At 29.4% G+C, this 17337-nt stretch overlaps 1 protein-coding gene across 6 annotated transcripts in view; it reads left to right on the top strand.

The window, feature by feature from the left end:
- Positions 1-13090, top strand: part of LOC118449169 (synaptic vesicle glycoprotein 2C) — a 15247-nt gene extending 2157 nt beyond the window's left edge. The window contains exons 1-13 of one of the 6 annotated variants that reach the window (XM_035883422.2): positions 770-790; positions 2470-2656; positions 2870-2923; positions 3369-3530; positions 4072-4234; positions 4687-4808; positions 5115-5353; positions 7675-7838; positions 8202-8379; positions 8751-8868; positions 9699-9858; positions 10743-10870; positions 11557-13090. In XM_035883422.2, the coding sequence (XP_035739315.1) occupies positions 2611-2656; positions 2870-2923; positions 3369-3530; positions 4072-4234; positions 4687-4808; positions 5115-5353; positions 7675-7838; positions 8202-8379; positions 8751-8868; positions 9699-9858; positions 10743-10870; positions 11557-11621 (1599 nt within the window). In that variant the 5' untranslated portion in view covers positions 770-790; positions 2470-2610 and the 3' untranslated portion in view covers positions 11622-13090. Of the gene's footprint in view, positions 1-769; positions 1094-1729; positions 2039-2469; positions 2657-2869; positions 2924-3368; positions 3531-4071; positions 4235-4686; positions 4809-5114; positions 5354-7674; positions 7839-8201; positions 8380-8750; positions 8869-9698; positions 9859-10742; positions 10871-11556 lie in introns of those variants that run through there. The other 5 variants (XM_085660549.1, XM_035883416.2, XM_085660550.1 and 2 more) reach the window with 5 other exon arrangements.
- Positions 13091-17337: the final 4247 nt, after the last annotated feature.

Genomic DNA, 17337 nt, shown 5'->3' with positions numbered 1-17337 from the left:
TAAGATCGATTGATATCAACCTATTTTGATTCTATTATATCATTTGTTCCATTTTAAACATGAATTGTCATTTGATATTGTTTCAATTAAAATTTTTATACGCGTTGAAGTATATATATATAAGAAATAAAAAAAGAGATAGGAAGTATCATACAATCTTATTATCAATCTCTATAAATCTATCGATTTATATCAATAATATTTATCAATTAACGATAGAAAAAGACAATATTATCCATATCTTGAAAGAATGAAAGATAAATAGATAGGAAAAGTATAATGATTGATAGCAATATTCGAATCGATATGTCTAAGTAAATACGTATATTACGTTTCATTAGTTCTCTATAAAAAAAAAAGTAAAAGAATTGATATGATAAAATTCAAATTTAAATTTCCTTTATTCACGCTATTATAAAAATATTTTTCTATTAAGTTCTATTAACTATCGGATATTAAGATTAATATTCAACACACACACACACACATATACAAACACATACATACATAAACAGATAGACACACACAATTCGTCGGATTAAATCGATTTGTTTAACGATAATAAACAGATAAGACATCAAACGGTAAAAATCTTTTAATCTTTTTTCAAAGTTCGACGCGACGTTAGCCTCTCTTTCTCTCTCTCTCTCTCTCTCTCTCTCTCTCTCTCTCTCTCTCTCTCTCTCTCTCTCTCTCTCTTTCTGCCTTGGTTATTCGTTCACCGTGAGAAAACTTATCTTTCGCGCGAATCACTATTTCAGTTCTTTCCGGAACGTTCAGATAGTCATACGTATGTGTATACGTTGTGTACGTTTTATGTACGGTCTAACGTTCAATTCGTTCAAGGAAGAAATATCACTTGAAAATTTCAAATTAATCTCAAATCATTCATATTTATTCCCTTATGATTATCATATCAGAGATAATCAATGCCGTATAAATAACGATACTAATGGCATCATTATATATCACTGTTTACGGAAATAAAAAGACTTTAATTAGAACATTCAATGTGATAGAATATCTAATATGATAAGTTTTCTTATACATTTGACGGTGCAAAATGAATATCTAAACAAAACTGGAAACGTGGGTAAAGTGTAAATCAAAACGTGACTACCTCACCCCACCCCACCCTACCCCATACCACTACGCACCACACCCCCGCCCCCCCTATCCCCGTCCTCTTTCACTAAGCTGATTTGACGTAATCGAAAAAGAAGAAATCATAAAGAACTTGAAGCGATCGCGCTACTTCATTGGTCGAAATCATATTTATTGCAATACGATCACGTTTTGTATCATGGATATCTATTCTTTAAATTAAATCATTGTCTTTTTTCCCCCTCCTCCCCCCTCGAGATCGTTGATATTTTAATCAATAAACGTTGAATGCGTGCAGATTTATTACGCGTATCTGTGTTCGTTACATTTGCCAGGCTAAGATCATTCAAAAAGAAAAGGAAAAAAAAAAAAAAAAAAGAAAAAAATTCAACAGAAAAATTCAAAAGAAGAACGTAATATAATCGTCGAGAAATATCTCTTAAGGAAATTGTATTAAGCCTATCCATCTCCCCTTCTCCGGCCCCCTCTCCCTACCTAGCCCTCTCCCCCTATGTGCGCGTTCGACGACCTTGAACGAAACTATCGACTCTGGTGTAAGAAGAAAAAAAAAAAAGGGGGAAATAAAAACGGCGAAGGGAGTGGGAGAAGGTGACGAAGAAAAAAAAGAAAAAAGAGAAAAAAAAGAATTAAAAAGAAAAAGAAAAACCTAGAAGAAAAAAGAAGAGAAAAGATATGTGCATATATAAAATAAAAATTAACACGATAACGTACGAAACGCGACATTCCTTATCGAACAGAGCGAGGGATTCCCTAACAACTGTTTTCGTATGGCCGTTCGGACGATTAGAAGCAGCTTGAGAAGCGTGCGTATCAATTGAATCGTTTGACCCGTTTTTATTGGCAAGTCGTAGGAACGTGCGTCGGTCGTCGACGGGACAGTTGCCAGTAAAAGCTCATTCGTTCGCTATCGAGTGTGTGTGTATTTATCTCCCTTTCTCTCTCTCTCTCTTTCTCTCTCTCTCTCTCTCTCTCTCTCTCTCTCTCTTTCTCTCTCTTTCTTTTTTTCTCGAGTCGGAGTGCCGCGCGAATCTTCGAAAAATGTGCTAGCCACGTTTAAAGCACTTTCCAATAAAACAATCTTATTATAATACGAAAATTTGTGTGCGACGTTTTCAAAATTTTATCGAGAATATCGAACTTCGATTAACGTCGAGGAACTCGTTTTTTCTTTTCTTCCTTCGAATAGTTCGCGAAGAGTGACTTCTTTTTTTTTTTTATTAATTCTCATCACGGATAATATATATATATATATATATATATATATATATATATGTATGTATGTATGCGAATGTGTATGTGTATATAAATAAATAAATATATATGTTTATGTGTAAATTTCTTCAGCTTGAAAATTTTTCTTCAACTTCGATCTACGTAAATATATTGATTTAAACGCGTGGAAGCGTTCGACAACGAGCGAACGACCTCTTCTTCATCGCAAACGTCATCTTCAAGTGAATCTTATTGTCTCCTTGATCTTTGGATATGGTCAAAGAAACATCAGAGGAGGATAAAATCTCAACAATAACCGGTGAGAAAGAAATAAAATATTCTACAAATATATATATATATATATATATATATATATATATATATATATATATGTGTGTGTGTGTGTATATGTACATTTATATGTACAATTTTTGATTGACATTAATATGTATTATATATTACGTGGAAAATTTTTTTCATACGATAGGAAAAAATTAAAAATTGATATTTCATTTTTTGTTTACTTCGATAGGTAATGTCAACGTCGATGAACCTGCCGAATATGAAAGAGCTATTTCGGTTACTGGTAGGTTTCTTTTTTATCGAAAGACGTTTTTATTTCTTCTTCTTCTTCTTCTTCTTCTTCTTCTTCTTCTTCTTCTTCTTCTTCTTCTTCTTCTCCGTTTCTTTTCTTTTTTTTTCTGTCTTTCATTTTTCATTTCTTTTTTTTTTTTCTTTTCTTCTTTTTTCTTCTCTCTACACTTTAATTAATACGAAAAATAATTAATGAGATGCGTCGAATATTATATACGTTAAAGATTATCAAAAAATTATCAATACGATATTTCTTCTTTTGGATTTCATCACTCAGCATTATCATATTTCAGATAAACATTTCGTATATTTCCAAATAAATAATCTAATTCAAATATGGACTTTGAGTAATTGATCGAAAATATGTCTGAACTTACAACGACTTATTCTTACGTACGAATACAATCGCGTAATCTTAATTAAAACATAATTTTTAGGCTTTGGACTGTTCAACGTATTACTCTTCATGGCGGCATTGCCGATAGCATGGACCGGCGCCTTTGATACAACATCACCCGCATTTATTTTAGCATCTGCCGAATGCGACCTGCAACTTACATTTTTTCGAAAAGGACTACTCATTGCATTTCCCTTCATAGGTAAAAGTGATTTTCTCTTTATTTTCTTTTTTTCAACTTTTTCTTTTTTTTTTGTTTTTTTTTTGTCTTTCGCTTTTTTATCTTCTTTCCTTTTCTCCGACAATTATTCACAGATCTTTCAAACTGCACTAACTATTTGTCTATCTATCGTAATAACTTTGTCCATCAGAGAACACGTTGCTTGTCACTGATAACCAAAGTCGCACTATCATAAAATCATTGAAATTGAATGATAACGTTTGATTTAAAAAAACAAAGACAACAAAGAAGAAAAAAAAAAAGAAAAAAGGAACAAGACACAAAAGTTATATCAGTTATATAAAAAAAAAAAAAAAAAAAAAAAAGAAAAACTAACAAACAAACAAGGAAAACAAAATAAAAAAAGAAAAAGAAACGCGCACACGCACACACACACACGCGCACGCACACACTATGAAACTCATTCCATGATAAAAACACGGATTCGAAATTTGATTCTTGATCATATAAAATAAAACAATTACAACAACTAAAACGATGTATTTGTTTGTCTTATCAATAGCAATGCTGGCCACTGCTTCGTTGTGGGATTACGTGACGATTTACGTAGGCAGAAGGACCTTGTTCGTTCTTGGCTTACTAGCGGATTCCATCCTAAATATACTAAGCACTGCTGTAGACTCGTATCACGTGTTCTTACTCATCAAATTTATCAGCGGTGTCATGTGAGTAAAGAACGAATGATATAGGATAGAAAGGAAAAAAAAAGAAGAGAAAAAAGAAAAAAAGAGTAAAAAAAAGGAAGAAGAAAAACTAAAAGAGTGGTGAAAAAAAGAAAAAAAAAAGGATAGTTAACATGCAACACAAATGATTTACGTGTGCTATTTTATTTCCTCGTTTAAAAAGCTTAAAGAGAATAATTTTCTTATCTTATTTGACGTTACTATATCATAATTTGGAATTGACGTAACCATACTTTTACTCCTATAACCGTACTCACGTATATACATATGTGCGTGCATATGCCTGTGCACGCTCGCGTCCACTTATATGCATCTATTATATTTCTCTTTATGACATATATATATATATATATATATATATATATGCACACATACACAGAAAGAGGGAGAGAGACAAACAAGCAAACACAAAGAGACACACATATAAATTCCAGAGCTGGTGGTCCACCCTCTATGGTGATGGGATACTTAACAGAATTTCACTCTGCAACATATAAACCACGTTTCGCCGCCTGGTCTGGTTTTCTGTTTTCCATGGCAACTATCGTACCAGCAGGTAGGAAACGAATCATACGTTGATATAATCATACTGATGAGATTTGATTCAACGAAAAGTCATAATAACAAGAGAATATAAAATATTTTCGTTTCTTTTATTCAATAACATTTAATTAATAATCAATTAAATATTAAAATATCAAAGCTTAAATAATCGAATACTCGTTGTAATAATATTCATTTGCACAAAATATATATATATATATATATATATATATATATATGTATATATGTATAGATATAATAAGACTATCTAGAGAAATTATATTCTATAATTATTAATAATAATTTATTTTCTTTATAGCTTTGGGCTTTACTATATTACCCTTAGAATGGGTAGTCGATGTATTTGGTAAAAGCTATAACAGCTGGCGAATTTATTTACTTCTTTGTTCAATACCACCTGTTCTTGGACTTGTTACTGCTAGCATGTTACCTGAAAGTCCAAAACATCTCATGGAAATTGGAAGGCAGGATGAGGCATTAAAATTATTTCGTAGAATGTACACCATGAACACAAGAAAACCGGCCAATACGTTCTCGGTAAGGTTCGTAATTAATCGATATGTAGTAGTCGTTATATAGCGTGAGTCAATAACAATTACATGTCATAATAATTATTCACATAATTATGTATATATATATATATATATATATAGATCGATAAAAGAGGAAAAAAAAGACAAAAAAAAAAAGAAGAAGAAGAAGAAGAAAAACAAATAATGAACAATATGTTATTACATATAAATCGTTTCTCTTTGTATATAAAAAAAAAAAAAAAAAAAAAAAAAAAAAAATCAAACAGAAATAACCGGTCTATTCTTATTAATTCTTTCCTTTTTTTCTTTTTTTTTTTTTATTTTCTCAATCATTATTTCATGAATTCTTACTATCCAACAAATTGTTATCGACTCACCCTGTATATCATTCTCCTATCATGTCGATCGGTTAATTAAAGACAAGTTTTAACGCGAAAGTTTCATCTAACGCACGTAACTTTTCTGAACCTTCGCTAAGATCGAATTTACGCGAACTGTTAACGTTGGAAACATAGCAAAAAGGATAGGTAGAAAAGTTTTCTTAGATTGAGGATCGTAAAAGTAATTATAACGGGTAACGCTCTAACTCTTCTCTCGCGTTATAGTAAGGAAATAACTTTCTTTTCTATCCTTATCCTAGAAATTCTTTTTCTTTCTTTCTTTCTTTCTCTCATTCTTTCCTTTATTCCTTCCTTCCTTCCTTCTTCACTATTCCAAACCAATCAATGAGAATTTAATCATTTTCCCTTTCGTCAATTTACACTATAAATCGTTTTGAAAATGGCTTGGTATGGATGGATGGATGGATGGATGGATGGATGGATGGATAGATAGCTTCAACGTTAACTCATCATTCAACGTACATCGTAATGAAGAACCATGATAATAGAGACTATTTTAACGACGTGGTTTAATCAATGCTCGTAAATTGCTGAATATTACGCTCTCATATCTCGTGGGACTCGTTTACGGCCAAACGATCGCGTTAATAATCAAAATTTCTGACATTCCTACTGACGAAACCTATACGAATATTTTAGCTATCGTCTGAATTTTCAGAACATTCTCTTTTCTCTCTCTCTCTCTCTCTCTCTCTCTCTCTCTCTCTCTTTCTCGCTCTATCAAATTTTTTATACTAAACTCAATTCGTAAACAACAATACATCGAATTAAAATACCACGTCTAACATGATACTCCTATCATACCGTATTCCAATGATATCATTCATATTTAAAGATTGATGATTAATAATTAATTTATAATAATAATTAATTTATTACTTCTAAATATACGATGTTGTTCATCAATGTTCTGTAACTCAAAAATGACGATAATAATAATAATAAGAAGAAGAAGATGATGAAGAAAAATAGAATAATGTATAAATAAAATAAAATTTGGACAATAAAATTAATAATTTATTGTTCAAAAATTCTTACTACCAACAATTTTCTTTTCATATAACTAACGTAACAATAATTTCCACGAGTTAAAGATTTTTCTTTTCTTTCTATTTTATTATCATTTATGAATCAACGTATGACAAATCGTTCGTTTAGAAAGGACCAGAAAAAAAAGAAGAAGAAGAAGAAGGAAAAAAAAAGCTAAATCGAAATAATTCCAACTAAGCTTACGTGTAATTCCCAGCCAATACTTTATGAGATTTTCTATCGTCGATGTATATATATATATATATATACATATATATATATATATATATATATATATATATATATATGTAGGAATCAAGATTGATTACGTGACAAAGTCTTATCGGTCGTTAACTTGTCCGCAAGGTCAATCCCCCTATTGTAGAACGAAAATACGCGAGGAGTTCCTCTTTTCCTTCTTTTTCTTTTTTTTTCTCATTTTTTTTCTCTCTAAATTCACCCTCTGATACTTTTAACAAACGGCCATGACAGAAGAAGAGAGAGAAAGAGAAAGAGAGAGAGAGAGAGAGAGAGAGAGAGAGAGATATCTTTGCACGTAGAAAACAAACGACACTTTTTATTTACGATACGTCCAGCAAAAGCACGTGAGAAAGGGATGCTTGGCCCGGGTTGGTTGGTTGGTTGGTTGGTTGGTTGGTTGGTATGGTACGGTACGGTAAAGGGTAGAAACGGTTGAGGGGGAGGGAATGGTAGGTTGCCGTCTGACTCGAGAAAACAGAGAAACGGCAAAATCGGATTTTCCAAGCGAATAGAACATTTAGATACCGGGACGGCGTGTTGGTAGCGTCGGATGTATAATTCACCTACGGGGAGGATTCTAGAGAGACCGTCGGCCTCTAGCATTGTTCTCTCCTCTTGCACGTTCGTTTTCCAGATAAAAGCTTTGGTCGTCCAGAAGACGCAATTATCACGGCCGACGTTAAGGGCGAGCCTCGAAAAAATGCGAATCGACCTTTACAACACTAAACTCTTGTTCTCGGCGCCTTATCTACCAGCCTTCTCCTACGTAACTTTCCTACAATTTGGAAGTATGCTCGGGTAAGTAAAATCCAATGAGAAACCTTTTTTTGACCTATCATTCACGTTATTACTTCTTTCATTCTTTCTTTCTTTTTTTTTTTTTTTTTTTTTTTTTTTCTTTACTTCATTATAAGAATAATGATAATAATAATAATAATAATAATGATAATAATAATCATATCTATTCGTTAATAATAACAGCGACAATATACAACATTATCAATTAATAATGTATGATATAAACGTAAAGAAAAAGAAAATTAATTTTAATCGTGAATACTTTTTTGATATTATAAAACGTTTAATTCCTAAAAAAAAGAGTACAAATAAAATGCTTTGTTAATGTTACAAAGATCAACGTGTTTTGATATATTCTTTCAGTTTTAATACTATGAGATTGTGGGTCCCACATATGTTCATGATTTTAAGTAACTACGATTATGAACATTGGAAACCTGTCGGAAGAGCTCCAACGATATGTGAAATGTTGGATCGTCATGCCGCTAAGCCAGGCAGATTATATTTAAACAATACAAACTTTGACGATGCATGCTTCGAGGTAGGTTCTTTATTTTTCCTCTTGATCTAGAAATGCATGATAATTACGAAGATATATACATATATACATATATACATGTATACACACTTTTTATTTTACACAAAGATATCACTGATCAACTGATAATAGGCTTATTATGTATTCTTCGTTAAATGACTCATATTCGTAATTAAAAATGCTTCATTAATAAAATAATATAATTGTTTTTGTATCATTATCTTTTATGTTTTGTTATTGATTGACATATATATATATATATATATATATATATATATATATATATATATTTATTATATAATATTTTTTTCTTCTCTGATTTTCTTCTTTATTCTCTTCTCTTCTTCTTCTTCTTCTTCTTCTTCTATTCATAGTGGAAAATCAATCCTGTCGTTTATCAAAATTCAACGATAATTGCATCCTCCGCCGTTCTCTTCGGTTTCCTTATGGGATTTCTAATGACGACGAGATTACGAAAGCAAATGATATTATGTAAGTACTTTTTTCATATTTACTATAATTAGAAACTATTTTGTATCTCTTTGATAGATGAACGAAAGAGTATATCCCCAGTCACGGAATTATTGATAAAACGGGAAAACATTTATATTATTTAAAGTATAATGTAAGTGTTAAATTTTGAACGTAAAAATTGATCTCTTGAATTTTCTTTCTCTTTCTTTCTTTCTTTTTTCTTTTTTTTTTCTTTTTTTTTTTTTTTTTGTTTTTTGTAAATAATAACATATTATCTCGACAGAAAACTTTTCAATTTTATTGAATTCCATTAGAAAAGTATCATCTATCAGGGAAAGAAATTGACTTGTATTATTAAAGGGATTAAAAAAAAAAAAAGAAAAAAAGAAGAAATAAAAAAAAAAAAAAAAGAAAGAAAAAGAAGAGAAAAAAGGAAGGATAATATGCCTAATACATTACGACGTTTCATTTATTTTACTTTTACTATAATAATTTTGACTTGATACACTTTCTCATGTATCTATATAATAATATTATTTATTAATTTATTTAATAATTATTTTTACGTTCGATAAAAATAATATATCGTTATATTGATCATCCGTTTAAAAAGGTCTATTAAAATTTCATTTAATTAAATTAAATATATCGATAAACGAACGATCACATTTGTTATAATTCATATTAATTAGAACGCCTGTCTAACGTTATGACAAAATATATAAGTAATATATATATATATATATATATATATATAAATATAATTAATGGTTTCATTATGAAGGACAATGACGAATCGAATAACGTCTTGAATTTAATTCGTAGATTAACAGATACTACTGTTGCAGTTGCGGCCTTCCTGATATCGCTGGCAAGCAGTTTTGGAATAAATTGGGCACAGGCACCTCCCTATATGCTGACGTTAGCAGCCGCCGTTATCGTGACATCAAGAATAGCGAGTAATGTCGTTAACGCGGTGAATGCCGACGTTATTCCTATACCATTAAGGTAATACCTCGTAAATAAAACTATAAACGTTTATTATAAAATCATTAACAATGTCTCAAACGATTCGATCAAGATCATCATCCCTCATCTTCATCTCAAATCCCAATCTTCGTCATTCTTACGAGAGAAATTAATTGTCCTTCGATATTTCGAGTAATCTGAGATTTCCAAAAAAAAAAAAAAAAAAAGAAAGAAAGAAAGAAAGAAAAAACAAACAAAACAAAACAAAACAAAAGAAAGATACAAATAAATGAACAAATAAATGAACGAACAAAATCTTTTCATATATCAATTTCTATAAACATATATCAATTTTTATAAACATATATCAATTTCTATAAACATATATCAATTTCTATAAACACAATGTGCAGCAATTTGTTCATTTAATTATTCGTTTAAACTTTCATATCAGATTGGAACGTTTTTTTTTTCTTTTTTTTCTCTTTTCTTTCTTTTTTTCTTTTTTCTTTTCAAAATTTTAAACGAACTCTACGGAGACAGAAATTTCTTGATAAAAATAATAATTATACCTAAGAGTATAAAATAAGTCTAATCGTTTTTACATATCTTTCTCTTGATCTCCCTTCCCCCCCCCCTCCCCCTCGCCCCGCCTTAGTATAAGGATATCTCTCTCTCTCTCTCTCTCTCTCGAGAGAGAGAGAGAGAGAGGGAGGAGATGGGGGTGAGAAAGATTTCATTTCTTTTAATCTCTTTTTTTTTTCTTTTTTTTGTCTTTTTTTTTTTTTGCTCTTTCCTTCATTCTTTCGCTTTTCACTATCATGGGGGCAACATTCCACTGGAATAACGATAGATAAAAAGCTATTATAAATGCAAGAGATTCGCGACGTGCTCCGTTAACCGAATGGTTGCATTAATTTAAGGGCCACAAGTATGAGTATCATCACGTCCTCCGGAAACTTAGGAGTCGCATTGGGGAATGTTATTTTCTCGGCACTTCTTGATTTCGAGTGTCTCGCAGGTTTCCTCGGTCTTGGCTGTTTTTTCATAAGTAAGTTAAATATATCTATTCATTTAAAATATTTCTCTCCTTGTTTTTAAACCCCCCCCCGCCGCCGTCCCCGCTTTCTCTCCCTGCCTTTATATCGATTAACACATTTTTCGATTCACATTAATTATTATTATTATTAGGACCTTGCTTTATTACGATCCTTCCTCGATCGATAATAACAATTCAATTATAATAAATAATATTAATAAAATATATTCTAATATATTTAACGTTTACGATACATAATACATATGATGATAAATTAATAACGATTGAGAATCATTCGAATTTTCTTAAATTTTTTTTCTTCTCTTCTTTTTTTTTTCTTCTTTTTTTTTTTTTTTTTTTTTTTTTTTTTATCGATACACGTGTAATACCTATAAATATATATATATATATATATATTAACGAGGTAATATCTTTGATATATCTTTACTGATTACCAGATACATATTCCTTAATAAAAATAAATCTATTTTTAGATAAGATAAGTATCACGAAAGTTATTTATTTTTAATGATAAAGCTCGATCATTGATAATAAATAATACAATTAATATCTTAGATCTTACGAAGCAGATATATATATATATATATTTATGATGAAATATAAACGATCAATTAATAATTTAGAATTAAAAAATATTGAATTTCATTAAACACTTTAACGATCATTCTTTTTTTCAGTTTGTATCATCATAACGTTCCTATATCCAAAACCGGTAAGGGCATCGCCGCAGAGTTTAGCGTAGCACGAGATGATCGCACGAGAGATTAGACGAAAAAGATTTATATCTATGATATATTTTTGAAAGAAAAAAAAAAAATGAGATACATACACATATCCACATATATATTATATATATGTATATATACACATACAGACACACATACATGCACACATATATATATATATACATAAATATACACATACTTTTTTATTACGTTTTGATACACGAACAGTATGAAAGAAGGAGAGAGAGAGAGAGAGAGAGAGAGAGAAAGAAAGAGAAAAAGAAAAAGAGAGAACGATAGAATGAGTGAACGTGTATTCGGCTGTGAAATATTTTTCGTCGGATGTACCTGACAAACGTTACGCTTTTGTCGATTTCCTAATAAAAATCTAACAAAAGAATTGCACTTTTATCCCGAGTCATATAAAACACTTCGATAACTTTATTACGACAGTGTAAAAAAAAAAAAAAAAAAAAAAAAAGAAAAAAAAAAGGTAAATACGAGAAGAAACGAGAGAGAAAGAAATGCAGAATCAAAGCAAACGATTGAAGAGAAATAAAAAGAGAGAGAGAGAAAGAGAGAGAGAGAGAGAGAGAGAGAGAGAGAGAGAGAGACACGTAAAAAAACGAAATAATAGTAATAATAATAAAAAGAAGAAAAAGAAAGAAAGAAAGAAAGAAAAAAAAAAAAAAGACACAATAAGAAACAAAAATATAAAAAAGGAAATGAAAGAGAAAGATTTAAATTGATCGAATTGGATAGATTTAGCACTTTGTCGATTCTCTTTGGTCCATGATAATTGCATTTCGTTTGGAAACGCGACTCTCGAAAGACAAGCAAAGCGACAACAATTACAAGGATGACCCACTTGGCGAAGTTCCACCAAGCAAATCATTATACCGGATAACACCGATGGGCCCCTCCTCGTTGTTGTATGTTATCTCTACGGAATGCAGTTTCTCCATTGCAATTCTTCCCGCCACCCTCCCTCCTATCCCCTCCCCCTCCCCTTCCAGTTTAGCCGTTCACAAACGATGCACTTGAGCGCGATTCATTCTACTCGAATTCTACAATTGGACGTTGTAAACGTACGATATAATATTTTTTTTTTGTTTCTAAATAGTTCGCTATTAGAATAATAGATAACATTTGCTTTCGTAACCTTTTCCGTTTCGTGAATTTTTTTTTCCTTTTTTTTTTTTTATAATATTGACGGAGAAAATCAAGGTTGACTTAAATCATGTACATATATAATTTATGTGCGAGGGCGTGCGCGCGCGTGTATGCGTGTCTGTGTGTGTGTATGTGTGTGTGTGTGTGTGTGTGTATATATATATATATATATATCATTATGTTTAATATCATCGATTAATTGTTATCGTTTCGAGAGAAACGAAAAAGTAAAATTATAAGATGAAAAAGAGAAAAGATTTTCTTTCTAAATCAAAATCCGTCTAAATAAATATTAAGTCTCTTTAAAAATGAAAGAAGAAAAAAAAAAGTGTAATAATTAATTTCTTATTATTAATTTTTATTTCATAGTTAAAATTTATTATCATATATTTTAATGTTTCATTGTTGCGTATCATCAGTTTGTTTAATTTGTTTCTTTCTTTCTTTTTTATTTTTTTTCTTCTTCTTCTCTTTTTTTTTTTTTTTGTTAACGATATTAGAAAAATTCAATGCAATTATATCATCAAGTATTTTATTTATATATATATATATAGATAGATATATATATATATATATATATATATATATATATATATATACGTATATGTTAAAATTTATATATACTTTTGATAATAATAATATTTGTTTAATCGTTCGAAAGAAACAATTTTTGGATATTTGTTTGTTAGAAAATACATTAAAATGGAAAGGTTGCTTCTTCGTTAATGGGATTTCATGGTAAATTAAGCGATAACAGCTTAATGTTGTGGCAATACTTATCCCGTTGGACGATCTAATGCAAGCTCGTGTACATTAAGATAAGAGAGTTATTACAGGTTGTCTACAGTCCTGGTTAATTAGTATGATCGTAATCTCTCTTCATCAGAAATTTGTCCTGATTAATTGTAATAAAATTTTTTTTTTGTTTTTTTTGTTTTTTTTTTTTTTTTTTTTTTTTGATAAAAGTCTCTGACGATCATTTTAATTGATTGTCAATTTTCTCATTACTGTTATAAATATATACGTTTCATAGCTCAACTTATCTGAAATATATTTATATATACGTATATGTATATACACACATATATATTTATATATATATATATATATATATGAAGTGCATCCTTATTGCGGAAGAACTAACTAATATTGTCAGAAAGATAAACATCCAAACTTACGTGATGTTTAGGCATTAGATTAACTTCCTCCATGAACTTAGAACGCAACTTTGTTCCGTTCCAGATTATAGGGCCATCCGTTACAACGTATAATACATGTAGCATTAAGTAGATTAGTAAATTTTAAGGATATTGATTGAACATTTTTATTTATGTTATATCTTACAAAATAATTTCATACTTATATATATGAATATTTTTTTTTTTTTACTTCTCCCAAAACAAATAACGAAACTGTCGATCAAAATAAAATATACGATACATTTTACTATATAACAAATATAATATCTTTACCATATAATCGATATTTTTATTATATATATATATATATCTCTCTTTTTCTTTAACTCTATTTCCTTCAGTTTAATCTCTGGTCCGTGTTATAAAGTCCCGGATCGTGGCAAATAGAGCGAGAGTTCCACACAGCTCGATTGCTATGCAAAGTTATGCGACCGAGCAACAAGGACTTGTACGACGGAATACGCTTTCGAAGTACGTGTGTTCGCCAGCGTGTAAACGTTAAGAGTATGCGCGTGAAAATTAATAAGCGTCGTGTCGTGGATTTTTCCATGCTCGAGTACAACGACCTCGACGGGGTTAAAATGATCTAAGAACGTGAAATGCGTCTGCGAAAGAGTTAACGTAATATGAGAAAATGTTTATGAGAAAATAACGATGAAAAGAAGAAAAGAAGAAGAAGAAGAAGAAGAAGAAGAAGAAAACAAAAAGAAAAAGAAATAAAATAAATAAAATTCTCTGGTAAATTCATATGGCGTCTGTTGTTCTCTCACCCCTCTTTTTTTTCTTTCTTTTTTCTTTTCTAATGAAATAAAAATATTCGTATAATCATTATATTAATTAAAAGATAAATTTTCTTTTTATATTGCTTCTCTTCTGCGGCTTTCATTATTATTTTTATTACAAAGAAAAATTGGAAAAATGACGAAAGCTAAGGAAAAAGTAAGAGGAAATAAAAAGTGCTGATTATCAATGAGAAAAAAAGAAATATATATATATATGTGTGTGTGTGTATGTACATACATTCTGTGCACTTTATGAATTACTTCGAGTTTTAACTGTTTTATCGACCTTGCTTTATCCACAAGATTTTTACAAATTCTATCTTTTATCATAGCATGTAATATATTATCCCTCGAATGGTAAACACGAAACTATAACGTCAGCGAATAATACTACTTTATCGACTAATACAATTGCATAGTAGACGAATGTCGATAAACATGTAAAAAAAACTATGTAGATAACGTGACGTATGAATGGGTAATGTATGAAAATAATTGGGATAATTTTTCTCTAATATAAAATATCGATGAGAATTTGCAATCGCAAAAATATTTCTTCTAATCGATCTTAATTAAAAGAAAAATTTATAAATCCATTTTATATCGATCTTACGTACATACCTGATAAATAGTAGATCCCTTCATATGATATTTTATTATCATTAAATCAACATTGATACATTAGCACGTCCTTTGTTGTAAATTATCCTGAAATCAAAATTAAAAGGAAACCTTAATCATTGGCATAATTCATATACATATCTTATATAAAAAAAAAAAAAATTATCCATTATACTCAATATTATTTCGAAAGAAATAATATATAATATCATTAAAAATATCGTCTATAACGAAATAGAAATAATTTTATTTTTTATAAAACAAATTATTTCTTTGTATGATATACAATGTCTCTACGAATATAAAACATTTAAACGATTTTATAATTAAACAAGAAGCAATCGAAATAACATACGAATTTCATTATAATAAATCAATAATCATCTGTGAATATATAAAATCAAAAACATTTTATAATTAAGCAAGAATAAATCGAAATAATTTACGTATTTCATATAATATATTGTCATTTGATTGTTAACAATCATCTGTGAACATACAAAAATATTTTTATAATTAAACAAAAAACAATCAAAAGTCAATATTCATATTTAATATATTAATTTTATAAAAAATATATTCGTACATGTATGTACTATAACATAACCTTAAAATGATTTAGATCTACGAAAATTAAAGTTTTCACGTAAAACTGATGTTCCTCGAGATATAGCAGGCTATTATCAAAAATCGTAACAAAAAGAGCATGAAACGATTGAAAGATTTTGTATATGTTGATCATTGAACATTTAATATGTCTAAATTTAATATCATTTGCTTTAATCATATAATGCAATAAATCATTAATCCTTGCAGACGATTAAAGTTTTTTTTTTCTTCATTATTTTTTTTTTCTTTAATTATTTCACATTATTTTCACGATATCAATAATTATCTCTTATTATTAACGACGCACCGATCAATAATTTTGCTTTTATAGTTGCGATCAATTGATATGTTGATTTTCAAATATACCTAATGGTATACACTAGGAGTATACTGTACACACACACACACACACATACATACACAAACAAACAAACAAACAAACAAACAAACAAATAAATACACTTTTTATCGTATCCTTTATCAATATGAAATCGCATTTTTCAGAGATTTTCAAGAATTTTACGACATAGAACAGTAGTGCATCGAATTAGAATCATTGTGATTAGTACGTCGTTTTTTTTCTTATACTAAGATAAGAATATGTTTGTCGTACGAAGGATCAACGATTACTATCGTTAAATTTCATTTCTTACATATTTCCTAAATAATTGTGAAAGATGAGAAAACATAACCTAAGAATCTATATAATGCGATCGGAAGCTGCGAACTTTTCGAAGAATTTATAATATACGAATATATATATATATATGTATGTGCATATATAGAGAGGGAATTATTACGAATGTATTGGTGCGTTGCATCGAGCTTACATATTTATTTGCATGTGTACGCATTGCCTGTATATCTGTGTAAAAATGTCCGAGAGAGTTTTTTTTTCTTTCTTTTTTCATCGTCTGATTTCGCATAGACTATAGATATTTTCTACGAAATAATATTAATTAGTATGCCAGTCGATTACTTGGGATATGTATAGGTTAATACTTACCGAAAATATATGTCATAGTTTACGTGCTCCCTGTTTAACATCCGTCGCCTATATACATTTCGATATAATTAGTTCTCCTTAATATACTTACTTAGATATGTATCGTTTCTTCTTCGTTCCTTCCTTTTCGATACTCTCGAGCATATTTTCGATTCTATACAATTATTAACGTCTCATGATACATCATTTCGATAATAATTATTGTAATTATTCGATATGTATAAATAAAAATTCAACGAAATATTATTTTTCTTCCAAATACTTACAATATATTTATAAATATACTCGTATATATATATATACATATATGTATATAAGTAGAGATGTAAATATATAAATCCAT

The sequence above is a fragment of the Vespa mandarinia genome, chromosome 12 (assembly GCF_050613455.1).
Source record: "Vespa mandarinia isolate Hongniang chromosome 12, ASM5061345v1, whole genome shotgun sequence".
Classification (NCBI taxonomy): Eukaryota; Metazoa; Arthropoda; class Insecta; order Hymenoptera; family Vespidae; genus Vespa; species Vespa mandarinia.
Note: the sequence above shows the minus strand (reverse complement) of the source record. Positions and strands in the feature narration are given on the sequence as shown.